This window comes from Siphateles boraxobius, unplaced genomic scaffold (genome assembly GCF_051911475.1).
Source record: "Siphateles boraxobius isolate OS27281-9 unplaced genomic scaffold, OSU_SipBor_1 7, whole genome shotgun sequence".
NCBI lineage: Eukaryota > Metazoa > Chordata > Actinopteri > Cypriniformes > Leuciscidae > Siphateles > Siphateles boraxobius.
In genome coordinates this window covers 23,731,779-23,754,328 of record NW_027509197.1, presented here as the reverse complement: position 1 = coordinate 23,754,328, position 22,550 = coordinate 23,731,779, and the positions used below count along the sequence as shown (strand labels likewise).

The 22,550-nt window shown below is 37.3% G+C and overlaps 1 protein-coding gene across 3 annotated transcripts in view; it reads left to right on the top strand.

The window, feature by feature from the left end:
• The window catches only part of il1rapl1a (interleukin 1 receptor accessory protein-like 1a), a 105,873-nt gene that overhangs the window by 10,011 nt on the left and 73,312 nt on the right, over positions 1-22,550 (top strand). For all 3 annotated transcript variants that reach the window (XM_077216502.1, XM_077216501.1, XM_077216503.1), the window contains exon 2: positions 3,323-3,420. In XM_077216502.1, coding sequence (XP_077072617.1) covers positions 3,336-3,420 — 85 coding nt within the window. In that variant the 5' untranslated portion in view covers positions 3,323-3,335. The remainder of the gene's footprint in view (positions 1-3,322; positions 3,421-22,550) is intronic.

Here is a 22,550-nt window from a genome sequence, read left to right as displayed (position 1 = left end):
GAAAGTAATTTGGGTTTGGAACAGAATTAGGGTGAGTAAATGAAGAGAGAATGTCTTATTTTTGGGTGAACTATCCCTTTAATTAAAACAGTAATAAGTGATCTCATACACATTAACTGGTGGCTGTGAAAATGTGAAATCTTTATATTCTACCTTTTCTCATTTTTTTCTCTCTCTCTATCTCTCCTCTTTCAAAACCCTGAGATTATGTGTGGGAGAGGGATGATAAGCCCTTTAAAGAGATCACAAGAGCACTCTCTCTCTGTCGCCCCTTTGCCTTTTTAATGCAGACACACACAGAAACACAAACACTCCCACACACACACAAAATAAAGTCTATTAACCTCTCAAATGCTACTGTTCCTGATGGGATTTAGGCCTTCCAGTGTCTGAATTTGGCATGCAATTCATCATCAGTATAATGTTATTGTAAGATAATTACGGATGAAGAGGAAGGGTTTGCACACACTTATTAAGTTTACATTATTTATTTGAGGAAAAAGGGAATATAGGTGTTATTTGATTTGATATAACAAGCCTTGGATAGGAATCCAAGAATACCATATAGCTGCAGGGAGTAATTTAGAGGTCTGCGTTAAAGTGACAGGAGCAGTGCATTATGGGGGAGTCATGTGACAGGGTTGTGAAATAAAATACGAACCTGAAATTATGTTAAGGTGCTTTGTCAGCCGGAGACCTCAAATAAAACTGTAAACAGTGGTGATTATGAGTGGTTGACATATACTTCTTGTACTTGTGCTTTGAAAAATGGTTTTGTGTTTCTATTAATTTCAAAAAGCTAAATGGTATATATATATATATATATATATATATAACTTGGGTCAAACTTGGGTTATACTTCAGAAGCTTGTTCAGATTTCTTGTTGGCCTCTCTGATTGCTCACGTCATTTGTTCTTGCACTTTAAAGAGAGATGAATACACTAAATCATTACTTTTTTGCTCTTTTTTAAATTTTTGACCTCTTTGTTAACAAGTTTAATTAATTCTCTTAAAACTTTTCGCACCCAGAGTTATTTTTTATAATCGTGTATGTCCTACATTGCTCAGACAATTAAGGTTTAGAAATACTCATGCAGACAGAAATATGTGTGTTTATTCCATTATGGAAATCGTCTGGGTTCTCCCCATTTTCAGGCTTCTATAACCGCTCAGATGGGGGAATTGTGTGGACGTTGTTGCACAGACAGCAAACGGAGATTAAAATAGATTTCAGATATGAACACAGAACTCAGGTGATTGAGTGGCTTTGTGGGAAGGCACAGCAATCAGATAAAATATGAAAAAGTCATACTTTAATATGATTTGACCATGAAAGAAATGCTTAAAGATTGCATCTCTCTCAGCTTTGTCTCACGCATATACATATATATATATATGGAGGAAATAATAAGCAAAAATATCTGGAATCCAGGGAAATTAAATTTTCTACATTTTTGCTGGAGAGTAGAAAGAGAGTAACTTATAAGTGTAAATGCATGGAAGCCATTTGCCATTTTCATTATGTTCAGAAATGTTCATTTTTTTTATAAATCATTAATATATACATTCATGAAATATACATTTTTAAATTGGATTTTACAGTGCAGTTGTATTACAATAGTAATACATTTATGTCTTATAAATAATAATAAAGCATTATTATATATTATAAAAATAATATATAGCATAATACCCTCAGAGCTATCAGGACTACGAAAGAGTTTTAGTAGATAAAAATACTTAGATTATTATCGAAAGTATACTGTTAAAATTTAATTCCCTAAATGTTGTGACAATTTTTCCTCCGTGTGGTATAGAAAATTGTGCTGTAACAAAGTTAGAAATTGCAGTATTGTGACAACACTAGTCAGTATGAACAACTAGTTTTCACAATTTTCACAACTAGCAAAATAGTAAATAAGCAGTATTCTCATCTGTCAGTATAAACATTTGTACATTTACTGAATACAGAATGAGCGGGTGGTGGACAGTTGTTAAGGTGTTCTGAGTGTGTTAAAATCAATCATATTATTACCAAGTTCTTATGTTACTGAGGTATTCTGAGTGATACTATGTGGTCAGTATGAACAACTAGATTTGTACATTTCTGAATAAAATGGGTTGTGGGTGGTTGCTATTCTGAGTGTTCTTTTGATATGTTGCTATGTGGTTGCCAAGGTATTCCGAGTGGTGTTTTAAAGCAATAAGCCCCGAAAATTTGGTTTGGTTTACAGTGCTTTTGGAATAAGAGACATTGTTAGGCACAAAGAAGAGCCGGAAACAGTTATACCTGACGAGGTTTCATACAACAAACACACAGAAAGTGACAAAAATGTAAATATTTATTGATATATAATAATAATTCTTCAGCCAAGCTATGTAGTTCTTTAGCAATGTTCAGCAGAACGGTTGACACGTAACTCAAAGATGCAGTGGCACAGTAATATTTATGTAATGAGATCTCAGCTGTTTTTACAACACTCAGCCAATCATAAACAAGGACTGAAACTATCCATTTTATAAAGTATGTTAAAAATCATTAGCATAATAAATGTTGTTAATCACTTACTAAGGTTTTCTAGTTGTTTTTAGTGCGTTGCTGTGTGGTTGCTATGTGGACTAGTCCAGGACAAAATAGAATGTCTGTAGTATTGTTTAATGTTAGTCTATGTTTTTTTCCATCAGATTTGTCACCCAAAAAATTCAGTGGTTTAAAATTTTTAAACAGGTTTCTCAAACTCACCATTTATAAACCGTATTCAGAGCAGCGCCATGACAGGTATGAAAGTGAGGCTGTGGGGGATAGACTTGCCGCGTTTTCAATGGCATCCACAGTAAAAAGCTGTATAAAACTCCTAGATCACTTATAATTTTCCACAGCTCATACTATCCAAGAAAATTCAGTAGACGAAAATATCCAGAAAGCTATTTTTGCAGTATTTCGTCAGCAGAACAATCCAAAAACACATTAAATAACAGTACAAGCCACTGAAGAGATGTACTGTATGTCTATCCCTCGCCTCGCCTTCATTCCCGTTAAAAATCAAAGATTGCCCTACTTTAAATAAGGTCTATAGTTCGTAGTCCCAAATTCAGAAGTTAATGTCGTGCCACTCAAACTAACAGAGCAATGTTTAACAGCATCACTGTGTTTACCCTCTTCAGGAAGTCAGCCTAATGGGTTTTAAGATTGACAAAATTACACACTTCACCTTTAAATCCTGTGCTTGGCGGAAAAGCAAATGCAGGTCTGTACATGGGTAGCTGATGGTTGTATCTTGCCAGTTTGACATGTGAGGTTTCTCTCTGTGTCTCCGTCAGGCTGGAGAGGAAGATGACAGCCCTCAACCCAGTGCTGTTCCTTCTCTGCGGTGTCTCTGTGTCTCTGACTCTGAAGGTGGTGTCAAAGAGAGGCTCAGGTATGTCCAATTTCTGTCTCTCTATCTCTCTCATTACTCACAGAGGGCTTGCTCTTCGCATTAACGTGTAACATCAAATATTATTTCATGGCATAATGAAAGCTGCTACGCTAAACCGCTCTCACGGGCCATGTGACTGTACATATTAAAGCATAATTTAATGCAGCATTGATGGTGAAGGTCATTTTTGTATGCTGAGACAGTGTGTGTGTGTGCTTTCCTTTTACCCGTAAGTAGGCATGTACATAATCACCAAACTGCACACACACACTCACAAACACACAAATGAGAACACGTGTAAACACACACACAATTTGCAACAGGGAACAGGTTGGGAAGAGAGCAGTGCCAGCCCATCTGTCAGAGGTGATACTCTAATGTGTGTGAGTGTGTGTGAGGGAGGGAGGGTGTGTGGGTGTGGGTGTTTAAGGGAGCGAGAAAATGCGTGTGTGTGTGTGTGTGTGTGTGTGTGTGTGTGTGTGTGTGTGTGTGTGTGTGTGTGTGTGTGTGTGTATGACTGACTGGGAAAAAGAGCACAAAATGTGAGCCAAGACCACCATGTTCTCCAGATAATTAGGTGCAGGGAGGTGTTATGAGTTCAGCTGCAGTTTGATGTTCCCCAGGACCAAAATGTATTACCCATGTATTTCCAGATACCTAATTTTTCTCCTGGAGCATAATGACAACACAAAAAAAGAGTTACTCAATTACTAAAACTCAATGCATTCACTGAAAATAATCTAAAAATATGAACCCTATTTCAGCGTTGGCTAAAGGAACAGTTATTATATACAGTCTGTTGGAAACTGCCTTTAAGTCTTTTAAGGACAACTCCAGTACCTTGGCGTAAAGTCAGCATGAAATGGCATTCGCAAATCATTATACTTCAGTAAGTATCCGTATTTCCGATTGAAACAGGATATTCAAGCGGAAAAAAATGTAGAATGGGAGTGGATTTTATTTGTAAGGATTTGATTGGATTGTGAAAAGTGGACGTTACATACCAGAATAGAGCCAGATCTGAATGCTTTTATGCTAAAACAGTACCTAAATAGCTATTTGGTAATTGGTTGGGTTATTCAATTCAATCCAGCATTATACAAAAGCCTGCACAGTCGGCATAAAATGGAAATCCCTGAAACACCCTATAATTCTTAAATGCATGTTAATGATATTATTAAGAACAATTTGTCCAAGCATGTTCCTTTTTTTTTTTACCTCATAATTTTTATTTAAAATGTCATAGCTCAATTTTCTTCTCTGGTGACGTATATGCTGGACCTATCTAATTATTTAGATTTTAATTATCTAATTATTATTATTATCAGCTCAAACGTCCCTGCTCTATATTTCTTTTTCTTTTTTTCAGTAATCCATTTCACTCTGATATAAGTCACAAAATAAAAGATATTTCAGTTACATCCGTTATTTCGGTCAAGTTTTTATTTATGTTGCAGTGGTTGTCTTAGCCTTAAATTGGCACATCACTGTACCCTAAAACAAGTTTTGGTTACCTATTGTATTTTTAAAATGTGTTATTCGCAGTCAGCTTTGATTCATTTGTTCCATTAAGGTTATCTGATAATAAAAGGGTTACCGAGATAATGAGCAGTATTTGGCCACCATATGTAGAATAAAACTGTTTTGTTAGGCTAATGACATCTCACGTGAGTATACATTTAAAGCATGTTCAGCAAGTACTATTCATTTCAGCCGGTGTAAAACTTTTTTTAATGAGCACAATATTACTTAATGCAACTTTAAGAAAGTAAATAGTATATTTTGATTTCATGGTGAATTTATAAAGCATGTTTCAGAGCACAGTCATCTTAAGAATACACTTAAAAATGCACTTCAATGCAGCCTTGAAAAGACACTTGAAATGCACACATTTGAGATCACTTAAAGCACAGCCTTACAGAGACTTTTGACCATGGGGGTGTTGAAGGTACAGTACTTTAAAGGTTTTTCTGAAGGCAATCTAGAATTACTGTGGTGCTGGACTGCCACTGACTGCGTACAAAGATGTACTCAAATGTGTGTATGTGCTGGCTTTCCTCTTTTAGGAAGGTCTGAGGACAACATCTGTGGCTTGTTGTTGATTACCACAAATAATTTTGCTGCGCTCCTTTGTGAAAAAAAAAAATTAATGTATAATAAATAATACATTGACAGTAGAAACCAGGCAAACAGCAGCCCTGCGAACAAACATTTGAAATCACACTATTTACATAATTTAGTATGTTCTATACAAACTTTTGATTCTTAATTTAAAAATAAACATGGTTACTTCCGCTTGGTATCCCACAATGCAATGTGCTCAACTTTCATTTGTCTTCCATTGTCTTTCCATTGTGAAAAATATTGGCTCATTATTCGATTGCAAAAGTGAATCCACTCCCTCAAGTACACATGCACCGAAGTGAGGTCATGTGACAGTTGCATACAGCATGCTGTTTCACATACTTAAAAAGATTAGTAGTATACAGTACATAATACTTTATGCAGTATGCAGTAAATCCATTCTGAGCAACTGTTAGAAACTGCACTAACAGGAGTTACATCACTTATGCATGAATCCACAAGTTCGTCCACCCGGAAAAGTAGTCCCACCTCAACAGGATGATTCAGATAACTTTACAACTTAGGTAACGCACAGAATTCAAATAACAGTTTTAATAAAAGCACAAGCTTTATATGTTTGTCCAAGGACCAAGACCGAAAGTAGCCTGGAATATTCCTTTAATGAAATCGGGAAGTATGTTGAAACCAACAAGAGAGTTTTATTGGAATTTTTGTGTGCTCAGTGATGCTTCTGACTGTATTGTGGCAGAATCAACACTTCAAAGACACTATTAAATGTCAGACACATCAACATCACTCTCCATGCTGAAGATGAAATAATAACTCTTTTCCATCTGATCATCTCAGCAGAGGCCCAAGGCATGGCCCAAACAGCAGTGTGTGTGTGTGTGTGTGTGTGTGTGTGTGTGTGTGTGTGTGTGTGTGTGTGTGTGTGTGTGTGTGTGTGTGTGTGTGTGTGTGTGTGTGTGTGTGTGTGTGTGTGTGTGTGTGTGTGTGTGTGTGTGTGTGTGTTTGTGACTTTGAGAGAAACAAACACACATCTCATCAGCTCAGCGTGGATTCCTCTTGATGTGTTTTAAAGGACTTCACAGCTGTAATTGAACAGGGCCATGTTCTGATTGGTTATGAAATATCAAGCTCTAATTGTCTTGCATTATGGATTATGAAGATTTGAGTGCAGATTCATGAAAAGAGATTTGAGAAATGAGGGGAAAATGTCATCCTTAGATAAGAGGAGGGATGCTTCTCAAGAAATTATTTAAGTTGATTTGAAGCCAATTCAATGGTGCATTTTTACAAGATTTTTGCGTATATTATTCATATTAGACTTGTGAAAAGAACATTTGGTAATTTCAAGGAAGGGCAAGACCTCATAAAAAAAACATTGCAAATGGACTTTAGTCACGGTAGACATCATGGTAAATTTGATGTGAATGAAACCAAGGCTGTGAGTGCCAAAAGTGCAGTCTGTTTCATGAGTTGTGCTGTCTTAGGTGATATCAAATTTTCACAAACCAACCATAACTTAACGTTTATGGAGTTTTTTTTTTGTACACTTGAATTTTTAAAAAGCCATATTTCATTGACTAACAACAATACAACCCTTTTCACAGACTGTAAATGTATTCCTTACAGCCTTTTTTTATTAAAATAAAATAAATATTGCATCTGTCCTAACTAGTTCCCTCTTGGGTTGCCAACTGTCCCGTATTAGCCGGGACGTCCCGTATTTTGGGCCTAATTTTTTTGTCCCATACGGGACCTCACTTGTCCCGTTTATTGACTTCTACGCTGATCTAACCACTGACTGATACAACAGCAACAAGACACTTGAGAATGATCACGACACCGGTCATCATCCAATCACAGCCCATCAGACCACACGAATAACAAACTCTAAATTGAGAATTAATTATTCTTTTGGGACAAATCATTGTTTGATTTGCGAACAGAATCCTCTGCTGTCTGGTCGCTCCCGTTCGATCCGGACTCGCGCTAACGGCAAATCCCTTTCACTGTCCGGCCGGGTTTTGATTTCGGCAAATCAGTTTTGGCGAATTCAAACAACGTGATTTTTGTTCATGAGTACAACATGCAGGCACGCAAGAAAACATGAAATCTTCCTGAGGGAATAATATGCTGATGTGATTTGCTGCTCAAGAAACATTTTTGATTGTTATTAATGTTTTTAAAAAAAGTCAGAATTCTTTGATGAATAGCAGGTTCAAAGGAGCTTTTGTAACATTATAAATGTCTTTACTGTCACTTTTGATTAATCTAATGGGTCCTTGCTGAATAAAAGTAGGCTATTGCTTTTTTAAATTTCTTTAAATATAATGTATAATGTTACAAAAAATTAAAAGATAAATGCTATTATTTTGAACTATGGATTGTGTGTAATGTGACTTTTTTTGTGTAACCTTAAAATATGTTTTATAATTAAATTGTAGGCTTAAGCAAAACAAATGTGTTTATGTCTGAGAACCTTTTAAACGCATACAAACCTGAAATTACATGTACTCTGTGATACAGTACAAATATTTTGAGTGTCCCTTATTTTCCTGTAAAGCACCACAATTGTCCCCTATTTTTCTTTTCTGAAGTTGCCAATCCTAGTTCCCTCCTCACAAATGTTTTGTTGTAGTTATCCGTGAAATGCAGAAGATTAAAATGTGCGTTCAAGTCCTCCTGAAATGTTGGGAAGTCATAATAACTAGTGATACAACGAAATTTCAGCTACTCAAAATTTGTGACCGAAATATCAATGCTGTTTAATTATCACAGCTCCCATGGCACGTTTCGACTGTGTCAGCGTCAATTTTGTGCACACTAAAACTGCTGTGAACTGTGTGGACGCTAGGGCTAGATTGACAATATCGATTTCTTGATTTTCACTAAACATTTAAAGTATCTGCGTTTTAAAGTATCTGTCTTATTTGATCAAAAATTTGATCAAAAAAAATAAACATTAATGAACGTCACACAGGCATGTTGAAAGAAACAAAATTTAACATGTTCTCATGTAATCGCTCAGACAGTGTATCAACCAGGGAAAGACGAGCTTGTAAACAATGTCACTTAAACCCTATTGGACGGGATAAGTTTAACATGGAGGTTATTATTACCAGAACTTCTCAGTGATTTTAGTCCTGTCCGAATGTGCCATCTCAGTAATCATTACGGACAATGTCAGTAAAGATTACGGCAAATTTTACCTTCTGTAAAAAGGTCAGGAAAAATTACCTCAAGGAATACTAATCCCGTGCAAATAGACCCGCTGTAAATATGTTTGTAAATATTCCGTCATTTCCTGTTAAAAAGTAGTTTTCCACGTTTTTCAAGTATCGAGGTGCTTGAAAAAACATTCAGTTGTGTTCTAGGTGGTGGGACAAGTCTGTGGCAAACCAAGTTTTTTCCGCATACCATTCAGATCAAACAGAAGCTCGAAAGCACTTGTTAGAAGCACAAAACTTCTTTTAGCATTACTATTACCAACATGATAAAATCTGAATTGAATTAATACATCGTTCGACCAGACCTTACTGTTTTGCGCACATGACGACAGGAGGGACGGCGGTGCGTAAATCGATTTACTCCTCCCACTTCTGCTAATTTTACTGAGATTTCTTATTCCGTGCGAATTGGCCATTATTATTACAGACGTCCATTATTATTACAGACGTCCTGTGGTAAAATTACATTACTCCATCTAACCTTGTAAAACTAATCCCTTCTGGATAGGGCTTTAATGTTACATTTACCTCAAAGCCATTTAATAATCATAAACTTGTTAGTTAACTAGAAACAAAAAACTTGAGAGGAGCATTTTGATAAATACATTCATAGTCAGAATTAATGGCACCCCTGGTAAATATGATCAAAACTGGCTGTAAAAAATAAATCTGCATCGTTTATCCTTTTGATCTTTCATTCAAAGAATTACCACAAATCTAACCTTTCATTGAAGCAAAAGAATTGAAAGTGGGGGGAAATCACATTATGAAATAAATGTTTTTCTCCAAAACACGGAGAAACCTTTTTTCCTGGTCTTTTCTCCTGACCATGACTGTATGCACTGTATACGTATTCATTACAATTTTACTTAACCTGTTAGTGATGTCTTCATTATTTCATTCAATGTATAGTTTGATTAAATCTGTCATGAAAACAAGTTATTACACTTAATTCTTGATTTAAATGTTAAAATTTTACCAATAAATTAGAATAGAAACAAATTTCTGTTATTAAAAAGGTAATAAAAAACTACCGTATGTGCAATTTAAATATTATTTCTACAACTAAGTTTTATTTGAGTGTTTATTAAATTTGATTAACTAATTAATTTTTATTTATTATTAAATAAATAGTTTGCTGTTTCAGTTTTTAGCTAAGTGCATCCTGAAGTTTTGGTTTTGGCCCAGAATTTTCATTTTGGTGTATCACTAATTACAATGTCAAGTGCGTTCAAATAACTGGTCAGAGTACCTTTTCTACAAAAAATACAGCAAGTTTTTAAACTCAACTTCTACAAAATTAAGAATAAACAATGTGCATCAGGTGCGTTTTTGCTTTGTTTTTATTCAATATATGAAGGTGCTGTAAACTGAATCATTTATTCTATTGTAATTGTACAATATCGTTTTTTTGTACATGCAACTTAGCTAGATTTACTGTAAATAAAAAAGTAAGTTCATATATTTCAAATAATCTGCTGTCAACACAGATGCTGCATCCATTGTGTCCGCCTTGTTTTCTCAATGACACACCCCCAACTTGGGAACTCGAGGATCAAAGAAAACACTTGTTTCCCACTCGCAATTTCAATCTTTCCAACATGACTTGAAAGCAACCTAAAGGTAATTTTCATAACTTTGCTGCCTCTTTGGTTTGTTGCGCCAGTCATCCTCTCCTTATACTGACATCTAGTGGTGTGGATGCAGCATCACACGAAATGCAAATGTTGTCAGTTACTGATGCCAGTGTATAAATACATTCAAAATCAGCCTATTATGGAGACTACCGAGATGAGGCTTTTAGTATCTCAGCATAGCGTCCCCCATGAGGCGACCTGCGCCATGTAGAATAAAACAGCTTGTATTAAGTTACTGTTAAGATTTGATCAGGGTTGCCTGCTCTCAAGCATTTGGCGTGGGACACACACTTTTCAGGCTCTGTCTCACGATCTCACGCTGCCCAATTAAATCTCACGAGAAGTTAACGTGTTGCGCCAATGTCTCTCCTTTGGCGTATGACATCAATTCGAAAGCTGTGCTTTTGAGTCGCTCTCACGGTTTTTTGATGTCATACACCATTCGGTCTGTGCAGTGCCGCATGAGGCTGAACACAAGTATTGACAATGTATGGGTTTTAATTTAACCAATGAAGACCTGCAACCTCTTGATTGGACCAGTCTGTACCAATCACATTTTCCCCACACCTTGCAAGTTGCTTGACACAAATACTACGCTTCACAATGCCGCCTGAACATCTTCAGTGATGTTGCGCAGGTGGGGGTTACCCCACCTGTAAGATGTTCAGGCGCATTGTGAAGCGTAGTATTTGTGCACACAAAATCAAATGAATTGTATTGCAAGCTTTTGAATTGAAATCGCGAAATTTGTGTCAAGCACTAAAAAAAATAATTGCCTTTTTTTTTTTTACAACCCTTCCTCCCACCTTCTGTAATTCTCACTCCTGGCTAAACTCAAAAGTTGGCAACCCTGCTTGATTTAAAGAAAAAGTTATTTTGATATGTGCATCTTGCACATGTAAAACATTTTTAATGAGGGAAACTTTAAGGGTTAAGGGGTGGTATAGCATGTGTGAGCGAGAGATGTTTGTATTTAAATATCTAATGATGGAAATCTGTGTGTTTAAGCAGTGAATGTTAAAGTTTGACATTATAAATTACAGAAATTCCAGAAGAACAAACCGACGCAACTCTGACATGCACAAACACATGCAAGCACACTCAAAGTGTCAGTTCGTCCTGTCTCATTAAGCACACTATAGTTCCCTTCGCTCTCTCTCAATCTATGTCTGTTTTTTAAATGCTAATGATGGATTAGCCCGTGCTCTGGCCTCAGGATTTTCTCCCTTTCTTCCCATGTTTGTTTCAGTTCTCTCTCTCAGGTCTCTCTCTTTTCTCCTGCTGTCATGTTACTGTGACCCGTGGACCCTTTCTTATAATAAGAGGCCCAAATGAAAGGGTTCTAACGACAGAAAAGACTTCAATCCCTCTTTTCTCCATCTTAGTCGACTGAATTTTTCCATTATTCCCCTCCGAGCTGTGAGAAAATCGCTCTCTCCCATTGGTTAACAGGCCACCTGCTCGCCCAGTGAACCTGCTCGACCTCCGTCGCCATGGCAAGCCAGAGGCGGAGGTGAGATGAGAGGTATGGGAAAAGATCAGGGACGAACAGTCATGCTATTGTCCAACAGGGACCTGCTCGAGGTTAGCGGAAACTCGGAAAGGTCAGTGCGCGGTCGAGGAAAGGTCAAAACAAGGGGCGGGGAGGAAGACGCCCGGTCGGCACGGTGCGTCGTCATGGAAATGTCCTCAATTTCCCTGTTGCATTCTGACTAAGACAAATTAGAGGCAGACAAAGCGTTTCTTGCGATCGCTGATCCGAGAGAGTGGTAAGACTCCATGGGAACAGTAAATAAGAGCTGCAGTGCATTGTGGGAGATTAAAATCACTTGTTTGGCCCAAAACACATCAGCTTAGAAAAAAATATGGGGTACTTAATGAGTTTATATGAATATACCTACTCAAAACAGCTATAACCATAAAGCATGGCGAAGCAAAGGAGCCCCGTTCCTGAGCTTCCTCTCACTCTCTCTCTTTCTGTCTCTACAGAGAGCAGTAGGAAATGGAAATGCACACTTTATGGGTCTGGGTGATTGGATTTGCATGGCATCAAGCCAGCACAAACACACACGCAAACACACACACTAAGACACAAAGTGTCTGAGAGAGCAGTGGTAACTCAAAGTCAACATGACAGTTTTACTGGGGTGCGGTTGCTCTCAGTGTCTAAAGCAAACAGCCATTTACTGTTGCACTAAATACCGACTTGCATTTGCCCTCAATATCACAGAGAGAAATTGCCGGCTCAAATTCAAGCAGGGAATAGGAAATTAGAAACCAACATTTGAGTTTCCTCTTAAAAGAATGACTGTTAATGGGCCTTTGCGTGGAAAGAGCCAATCGAGATTGTCAAAATGAATTTTAGATCCCTCCAAGCATGATTATATACCCTATCTCTAAATTGCAAATAACTGTTTCATCTTTGAAATTCTCATTCTCTCGTTTAATGGAAAACAGGACTTTTGTTCAGACCTCTTGGTTTTTCCATCCAAACTCTTGTATTTATTTCTGAATGCAGTGAATTGATTGTAATTAAGGCTGAAAAGCCATTTTTACAGAAGGCTGTCATGTTCAGAAGCTCTTTCTGTTTTACTGCGGCACTCCAAATTGGCTTTAGACTCATTGCGAGGTTTCTTTTGATTGAGCATAAGAGCCTTTGGAATCCTGCACGAGTCTGTCGAATTCAGCGCTAGCCCACCTGTGGCAGGATGACAGCGTGTAGCGTACTTCTGCTTTATTTCGTTTGATCAGAGGCCTTTGCCAAGTCTTATTAAGATGTTCCAGTTTAAGTAAGCGCAAGATATACTCCGTATCCTTAAATGGCTCTTTGTTAAAGCAGAACATTTGAATTAAATGAGATACAATGGTTAATTTAATATTACTGTAATTGACTCCAGTGGTCGGGCATTCCATGCTAATATCACAGAGGAGGACTGCCTTTCTGGTTGAAAGAGAGCGAGAGAGACAGGAGGAGAGAGTAAGAGTGACAGACCTCCAGGGATGAGGTGACCTACAATTAGTGACAGTAACATGCTACCTCAAGGCCAACGGCAGTCGATTAGCATATTTCATAATTGATTACAGAATATCTTCGGAGGACGAATATTTATTCAGACCTAGTTAGGGCCAATTTGGGGGCGAATTAATGAGGAAACGAGGCTTAAGACTAGACCTGTGCTTTCTCTTTCTTTTCTGTTAGATGTTGAATTACGCAATTATGTATATTCAAGGATGATGGCTGCAGAGGAAAACAAATTCCATAACAAATATTAATTCCAAGTCACCATGATGGAGTAGATTTGTTCAGTCCAGTTAGATGATTGTTCTTGTTCTTATTCTTAACTCTTATGATAACAGAAAAAATAACTTTGTCATACATGTATGTCTTATTTGTACAAATACATCTCTCTAAATTTTTTTCTCCCCATGATTCTGACATTTCAAATAGATGGAGTTCAAAGGCTCAAAAAGTTGACTTTTAATTGTATGAGCAATATCAATATTTTCAATATAATTATTGCAGCATGATTATTATCCTAAACCACTTTTTGTGTCATATAATTATATAGGTTTGGAACGACATGATGGTGAGTAAATGATGACAGAATTATTATTTTTACAAGAAATATTCCATCCATACATTTTGTTGCCTTTGATTTTCTTTTTCTTACATGTAGCCATTTTATTCTAGTGCAAAACACCAATCTGATGTGCTAATCATGACCTCTCTGCTTGGAAATGTGTCTGTAGTTATGGAAACTCTGTAGTGAAGCATTTTAACAAGGTTCTTATCTAAGCAACAGAAACCCACTTAAACTAATTCTCCACCTCCATCCAAACACACACACACACACACACACACACACACACACACACACACACACACACACACACACACACACACACACACACACACACACACACACACACACACACACACACACACACACACACACAGCTCCCTTGAAGATGAGTGATTCCCTCAAATTTAAGAAACAAGTGCACAGAGAGAAAATTGCAAGTATGATTATCAAGTAAGATTATCTCTCTTTATCTACTCCTATATTTTATTTTCAATGCATTAAATTCATTTTCACTCATGCATCATCTCAACAACAGATGTAAAGAACTAGATTTTTCCATCCATGCTGGAAACATATGCCAGGACCTCACTATTCAGTTGGTTCTGGATAATTTGATATGTGTTTAGTCAAAAATCTCTATAACATTCTGGTCTCTAGATATAACTTAGGGTCTTCCTTTATTGTAAATCTATGTTTTGTTTTTTTATTAATACAATTATTCATATTCACAAAGTCTAGTTGCTTAGAAAAATATTAGGTAGGAGCACACCTCAATAATCTGCACAATTCATGCAGCAAAGATGGTGCAGGATGAGTTGAGTACCAAAGTTGAATAGTAATGAATGTGAATAGTGCTAATGCTAAGTATGAGCAAGATTAATAGCGATTCAATCTTAAGCCATTACAGTTTTTTTCAGTCGCTAGGACACATTTCTCAATACTTAGGTCACTTTTTCAAAACTCTTCACACAGTTCTCCAAACCAACTTTCAGCTCGGCACAGCAGTTCATTTCACTTTCAAAACGCACTGAAACTACCATATCACTTCATACACGTCTCAAATCAACATATTCTTCCATCACACTAGCAAAGGTTGACAGACAACAAACACACTTTGTCACCCACAAAACAATGAAAAAAACACCTTAAAAAATACTAACAACAGGTAGCATTATACAATTATTTCTTCTGTAAAACAAGCAGACCTCTCTACTGTTTAGAAATCACTGCAATATATTTTACTGGAATGAATCAGACATGATGCAGTATGCTTCAATATATTTTGTGTCTTTTTTTTTTTTTTGCAGAGACTAATTACAAAATACAAGAACTGGTACACACCATTCACCGATACAGATACAATAGGAATCAGCTGTGGTTGGTCCAATTGTCCAATTGTTTTTATAGAATTTCATTTTTAGATTCGAAATATATTTCATTACAATATTACTGTAGAAATGTAGCAAATTGCTGTCATATTCAGTTTTGTATTATGTTATTGTTTTGAACATAAGTTTAACAGTTTTGAAAACAGTATGTAAGCATGTGCAAATTGGCCTGTAAGTACACAGAGTTTTGGTGGTTGTTGTGTCGAAGTGAGAAAACAATTAATGTAATTTGAAAGATGTAGTCATTGAACGCATTTTGTGCCAAAGCAATGATAAAGGATCCACAGTTTAGCCCACATATACTTCTGTTGTGCTCACTGTGTGAAGAGTTTTGAAAAGTGACCTAAGTATTGAGAAATGTGTCCTAGCGACTGTAAAAAACTGTAAAACTAGCATTATCAATAACAGCAACATCAACATGTTTTATTTTCCCCTTCTCATTTGTTGTCATCTTCCCCCTTTAATCTTTCCTCACAGGTAAATGCAGTCATGCATTGTTGTGACCAGGGAATACCACTGTCATTGGGTTCTACTGTATATATGCGCTTTCATTTCATGTGTGTGTGTGTGCGCATTATATTTCCCATGGGGACTGTAGAGGGGAGAGAAGGAGAGGGAGTTGTTTGATCTTTAACAGGATTATTCATCCTCTTTCCCTTTTATTTATTTAATATCCTTGCTTTATGCGCAAAGCATCTGGGCAGCATTTAAAACATTAAACCACACACATCTCACTAGAGGCCTATGTGCTTTGTTTGTGTCTTGTGCATTTGTGGTGTGTGTGGAGGCGGAATTCCTTGACCTGACAGTCATGTAGCATGATCAATACTGCGTTAAAGTACACACAAGTCTGCAAGTCACACATTTTCAAATCCTCCTCTTTCTCTAAAATCTCTCTCTCACCCTCAGACATACACGTGTGCACACATGAACGTACAAGCACGGGTCAGCCCTAGAACTGCAATTTTAAACTGACTAGATGTTTGCGCAGTACATGCTGTACGTCATCATGATTTAATTAATGGAAATGTCAGCATTCTTTTTTTTTAAGGAAAGGGGAATCTTACGGATTCAATAAAGGTAAGCGCTTTTGACAGAATCTCTGAAATGCTGTTGGATACCACAGACATTTATTTACACTCAAAATTTTAGTAATGCATTAAAATTCAATTCTATGGAGAAGGATATTTTAGAAGGTGTAATAGTCAAAATATGAAGTGCTTATATGCATTTTATTTACAATAATTTTGTTATTTTAGTTATAAAAAATAGTTTAAATCAGCCTTTCACAATGATTTACTACTCGCTATAGCTAGTCGTTGAAGGAGAAAAGAAACATCAATATAGAAAGGATTTTATTGTACAAACAACTGGAAACAATTGTTTAAAAGTCAGAATCTGAATGTTACAGTACTTTATATTATTTTATTTTTTTTACATGCAATAATGTTTGTTATTTGAGCTTTAAAATAGTTTAAATCAGCCATGTCACCCTGTTTTAGGAGATGTTAGTGCTGATGTTAGGCCTGTGGGTGTGTTTTTTGTATATGCAAACAGTCTCTTAATTGTATTGTTGGATGTATGTTAACATATTGAATATTGAATTATTGAGGCTATACTTTAATACATGGTATAATTTAGCATTTTGTCCTGATGAAGTCGCTTACATCGTAGACTTCAGTTGTAAGTGCATTGTTTGCACATTTCATAACTTTATATTTGACAAAACCCCCTGTCATGATTCTGCCCTCTTGTCGTTGATTTTCTCTGGTCATGAGGCAGGATCATAACAGAATCATGTTTTGTGTGCAAGCGCATGGCCAGCTGTTTGGGCCATGTGCTTGTGTTGTCTCGTTTCGTTACCCCGCCCCCTTGTTATCCTCGTCTCGTCATTATTGTCTAGTCAGTTTCACCTGTCCTTGTCATTAGTGTTCCCTTTATAATCCCCTTGTGTTTGCTGTCCTGTGTCGGTTCATTGTTTGACTCTGTTTGACGTTGAGTGAGTCTAGCTGTAAGTAGTTTATTGAGAAGTCTGTTATTCGAGAAGTGTCTGTACCTGTCTTAGTTTTGTTTCTCTCTTAGTTTCAAGTCTTAGTCTGGTGTGTTCTACCCTGTCTTGCTTTGCCCCCTCGTGGGTTTTGTTTTCTGTTTTTGTCCTTAATAAATCCCTTGAAAGTCATCTGCTTTCTGCGCCTGTGTTCTCCTTCCATCCGCATAACACCCCCTTTCACACAGTGCCTAAAATTACCAGAATACTTTACCGCCTACACAAATATGCTGTTCAAACAAGCAACAGCGCTCTGGCCATTCTACCGGTATCTGTACCAAAATACCGGTAAATTCTGTGATGTCAGTCATTAGGGTTGTGACGAGATATCGAGACTTAAATGTGACGAGATTTCACGTTGAGTGAAAAGTTGCCTAGCGATATCGCCATGACGGAGTGTGATATATAAGCATAAAATATTCCACCGCTACACTCACATTCGTCTCAACTGTCGTTTTGCTGTTTTATAAAAAAAAAGACCATTATAAACTAATGTAAAAGTCTGCTCTGCTCATCCAGCACGAGTAGCCGTCAGTGCAGTAAGAATCGCAGTTCACTGATCGCGTAAAATTGGTGGAGGATTTGTTAGGCAACAGAGCCTAAACGTCTTATCTTGTAGAATGCGCGCTCAGCGCCGCTGCATCTTATGGTGCTTTTCCACTGCATAGTACGGTACGGCACGGTTCGGTACGGCACGCTTTGGCGCTTTTCCACTGCATGGTACGGTACGTCTTGGCTCGGTACAGCTCACTTGTGGCGCTTTTCCATTGCATGGTACGGTACGGTACGGCTTGCTTCGGCTCGCTTTAAATGGTACCACCTCTGTTGAGGTTCCAAGCGTACTATACTGATACTAAAATGTGACGTGAAAACACTGCAGATCACTGATTGGTCAGACAGACAGAATCGTCAGTACCAGCGTCATTGTATTTGCGAGACATCAAACCAATTAGATTTAAATAGCCAGTAACAGCCACCGCTGTAGCACCTGTTATTAAACTACTTGCTTGAAGAAAAAAAACTTCCAAAAAAGAAATGGCTGAATCGTGGTCTGTGGATGAGAAGTGCAGATGTTCCTCTCGTTGGTTGACGAGGAGCGGTTAAACTATAACGATCAGTCATAATCCCACCCACTTTGAAGCGGTACTAACTGCAGTGGAAAAGCAACCGAGCTAAAGCGAACTGAGCCGTGCCGCTTCGCGCCGAGTCGTACCCCGCAGTGGAAAAGCGAAGCGAGCCGAACCGTGCTGCGCCGAGCCGCACCGTACTGAGCCGTATTGAGCCGTACCATGCAGTGGAAAAGCACCATTATACACAGAGTACGTGTGCAATCACGAATTTGAAAGAGAAAGTAAAACACAAGCTACAATAGTCTGTCTCCCAAGACCCATCTCTGGACTGTTTAGTTGTGGCTATGGTCTCTGTTTGCACTTCGAATATTGAGAGAGTACTGTAACGTCTTGACAACAGACAAGGGAGGGAGGCTCCATGTGGCGAGCAGGAGGAGGCAGGGGGACATGAGAGAACGGCGCGAGGCCGGTGGCGTGAGTGATAATGAATGACACCCGTGAGACGCACTGGTCTCGCATATCTCACGGAGGAGCGGAAACATAAAAGGAGGAGCGACAACGCTGAAGATCGAGAGAAGAACAGGCCTGATTTTATGTTGACGAAATTTTCTGAGTGACAGGCGAAATAAGATAATCACACCCGTTTTTGCTCTTAAAAACACGAGCCACACAGAGATAGTATCCAACTGCAGAGCCCCAGCGCTATGGTCAAATATGTCCATCTAGCGCATATTTACATAGAAAAACTATTTAAAAGCAGCGGTGCTTATTGTAAACAGGGCTGAATAATTGCGTCATCTCCATAATAACTTTATGATTGGCCCAAAGCAGACTTCTTACGTTCAGACCTTGTATGTGCTCATAAGTGCCGGTAATCTTCTTTCTTCGTTCACACACAGCATCATGCTAGTAATTTACTGGTAATGTTACAACATCTCATAATGGTAAATTGCCTGAAACGATTTTTGAAAAAGTCCTGTTCACACATGATATTTTAACGGTTATTTACTGGTAATTTACCAGTAAAGACTACATGTGTGAAAGGGGCTAATGTGTGAGTGTTCAAGGGTCTTCTGCAGAGCTAGATGATTGTTGTTGGTGTGTATGCATAGAGAGGTTATTGTTGGTGTGTGTGTCGAGGCATTGGATCATGGTGGATTAGCAGTAATCTTGGCCAGTGACACTCCCCGGTGGTCGGATCACTAAGCACACAGCCTCTCAGTCTTTCTGCTGAACACATCTCACACAGAAAGAAGCCAAACAACCTTTTTGCAGCAGCTACAAGCTTTAAACTCATTGAGGTTTGGGTGATTGACTCACATTTGTATGCACACAGTCATGGGATTGCTCAAGACAGTTAGCGTCTTAAACTGTCGAGTGATCATTAGTACCTTACTTGGGGGACACACAAACAAATAAAAACATCTTAGAGTAAGCACACAGTGAGGGAACACTAATCTCTTTGTATTCCATTTTATTTTAATATACAAAGCATTTTAATGTTTAAATTACTCATAACAAATGGCTCATTTTTTCTAATGACCCTTCAGAAGAACAAAAACTCAAGTGGACTAAAAATCTAATATCTTTCTCTAGGCCAGGGCCGTGGTTCAACCTCCCTAAAATGTTTTTAAGTTTCAATGGAGCCCTTTACTTATACTGCCATTAATGACTCCATGAAATGGTTTAAGAAATTTTTATTTCCTATATTTACAGTATTTCCTATTGAAATGGGTAGCTAAGGCAGAACAAATCGAAAGGCTTATACTTTTTCAAATAGCCAACTGCTTTTAAGCAGAATATCACAGCCTAGCAAAACTATGATTTACTACTCTCTGTAGCTGCTTGATGACAGGTGGTATTAGGGAAAGGAGACATAAATCAAGAGAACATTTTATTGTACAAACAATTTTAAACACCCCTGCAAACAATAGAATTTGATCATGTATTTTATTATGATTCAATTATATTGAAGTGAACCATGACTCTTGAACCTTGGCCCGTTCACCCTCTTCCCTCGCCAGGAAAAAGTAAAATCAACCTAAAATCAGCCAACTTACCATGTCCTCTTCTAATCATGTATAAGTTACCTTTCACAAGAAATGCAACAAGCAGTCAGCACAGTGAGTTTTAGAGTTATCAATAAAATAATACAAAATGTAATAAATTATCCTCAAATCCTCAGTACTAGCAATTGCATCATCACACAATCGATGTCACACAATCAGCGAAATATGGTGATAACTAGCCGGGTTACAAAATGTAAGACACACAAAACCTTTAAAGATTGACCAGTAATTCTGCTAAATAACTGTTTTCTTAAATAAAGATCATAAAGGGATGGACATGTTCAGCAACAATCCCATACACAAAATAAATATTTTTGAAATGTATTTTATATATGCAAATATTTGAAATTGGCCCAATAAATACATTTTAGTTAAATAAATTTAAATGTATTTTTATTTTATTTTTAATATATTTTAGTTAAATATGTGAATATATTTGTATGTCAATATATTTACTAACAACATATATGTTCATATGTTTTAACTTTTTGCAAATGGTTTCATTTGAAATATATTTTCGGAATTGAATACAGTTATTTAATAGTGTGTGTGCAGTGTTAGACACTGAGTTCTATCTATTCTTTAAGTGTACTTCACTGTTGGAGTGTCACTGTTATACTTGCATCATAAATATTGTGCATATTTTCAATATTTAAATGACTTCAGGAAAGATGTCAATAAAACAACAATAAATCTAATAATTGCACGTAGTGTTAGGTAAGTGCCACCTAATATGGCCTAATAGTCCTAGGAAAGCAACTACCTGTCATTTTACATTGCAGTCATTTAAATGTAAGTACAGTATTTATTATATCTGTGTGTCATAATACAGTACTAAAATATGGTAGCCTACTTTTGTGTATAGGGGAAAAGGTAGAGGAATTACTATGATCAAAATACATTTTTGACCTATCTTTAGCATCTTTAACAAGCTAAACATTTTATGACCATATATTTTGTCATATATTTTACATTACGTTATAAATGTAAATATATTGCACACTTAACATCATATATTTTTGTTATATTTGTAAATATATTTCAAAATGATAAATATAAGTGAACAACAATGCAAATATATTTCAATGTATTTGGAATGTATGCCACATATATTTTTGAGACTATAAAATATACTTCAATATATTTCTTTTGTGTATGGGATACTCCGGTAGGCTGTGGTCTTCAAAGCTCAGTTGGTACTAAGGGGCCCTAAGTGTGCCAAGAAAATACCCCCCACACCATTACACCACCACGACCAGCCTGAACCATTAATACAAGGCAGGATGGATCCATGCTTTTATGTTGTTTACTCCAAGATTCTGACCCAACAACCTGTATGTTGCAGCAGAAATCAAGACTCATCAGACCAGGCAACGCTTTTCCTATCAACTATTGTCCAATTTTGCTGAGCCTATGTGAATTGAAGCCTCAGTTTCCTGTTCTTAGCTGACAGAAGTGGCACTCATTGTGGTCTTCTGCTGCTGCTTCTGCTTGAAGGTTCGACATGTTGTGCATTTAGTAGTAACGATTGGTTATTTGAGTTACTGTTGCCTGTCTATCAGCTCGATCCAGTCTGGCCATTCTCCTCTGACCTCTGGTATCAAAAAGGCATTTTTGCCCACAGAACTGCCGCTCACTGGACATTTTCTCTTTTTCAGATCATCCTCTGTAATCTCTAGAGATGGTTGTGCGTGAAAATCCCAGTAGATCAGCAGTTTCTGAAATACCTAGAGTGGCCAGTCTGGCACAAACAACCAGGCCACATTCAAAGTTACTTAAATTACCTTTCATTTCCATTCTGATGCTCAGTTTCAACTTCATCAGATTGCCTTTACCATGTCTACAAGCCTAAATGCATCGAGTTTCTTCCATGTGATTGGCTGATTAGATATTTGTGTTAATGTGCAGTTGAACATTAACTGTGTACCTAATAAAGTGGCCAGTGAGTCTATATACACTATATTGCCAAAAATTTCCAATCACTTTCATGGCCACACTTGCATAAAAATCAAGCACC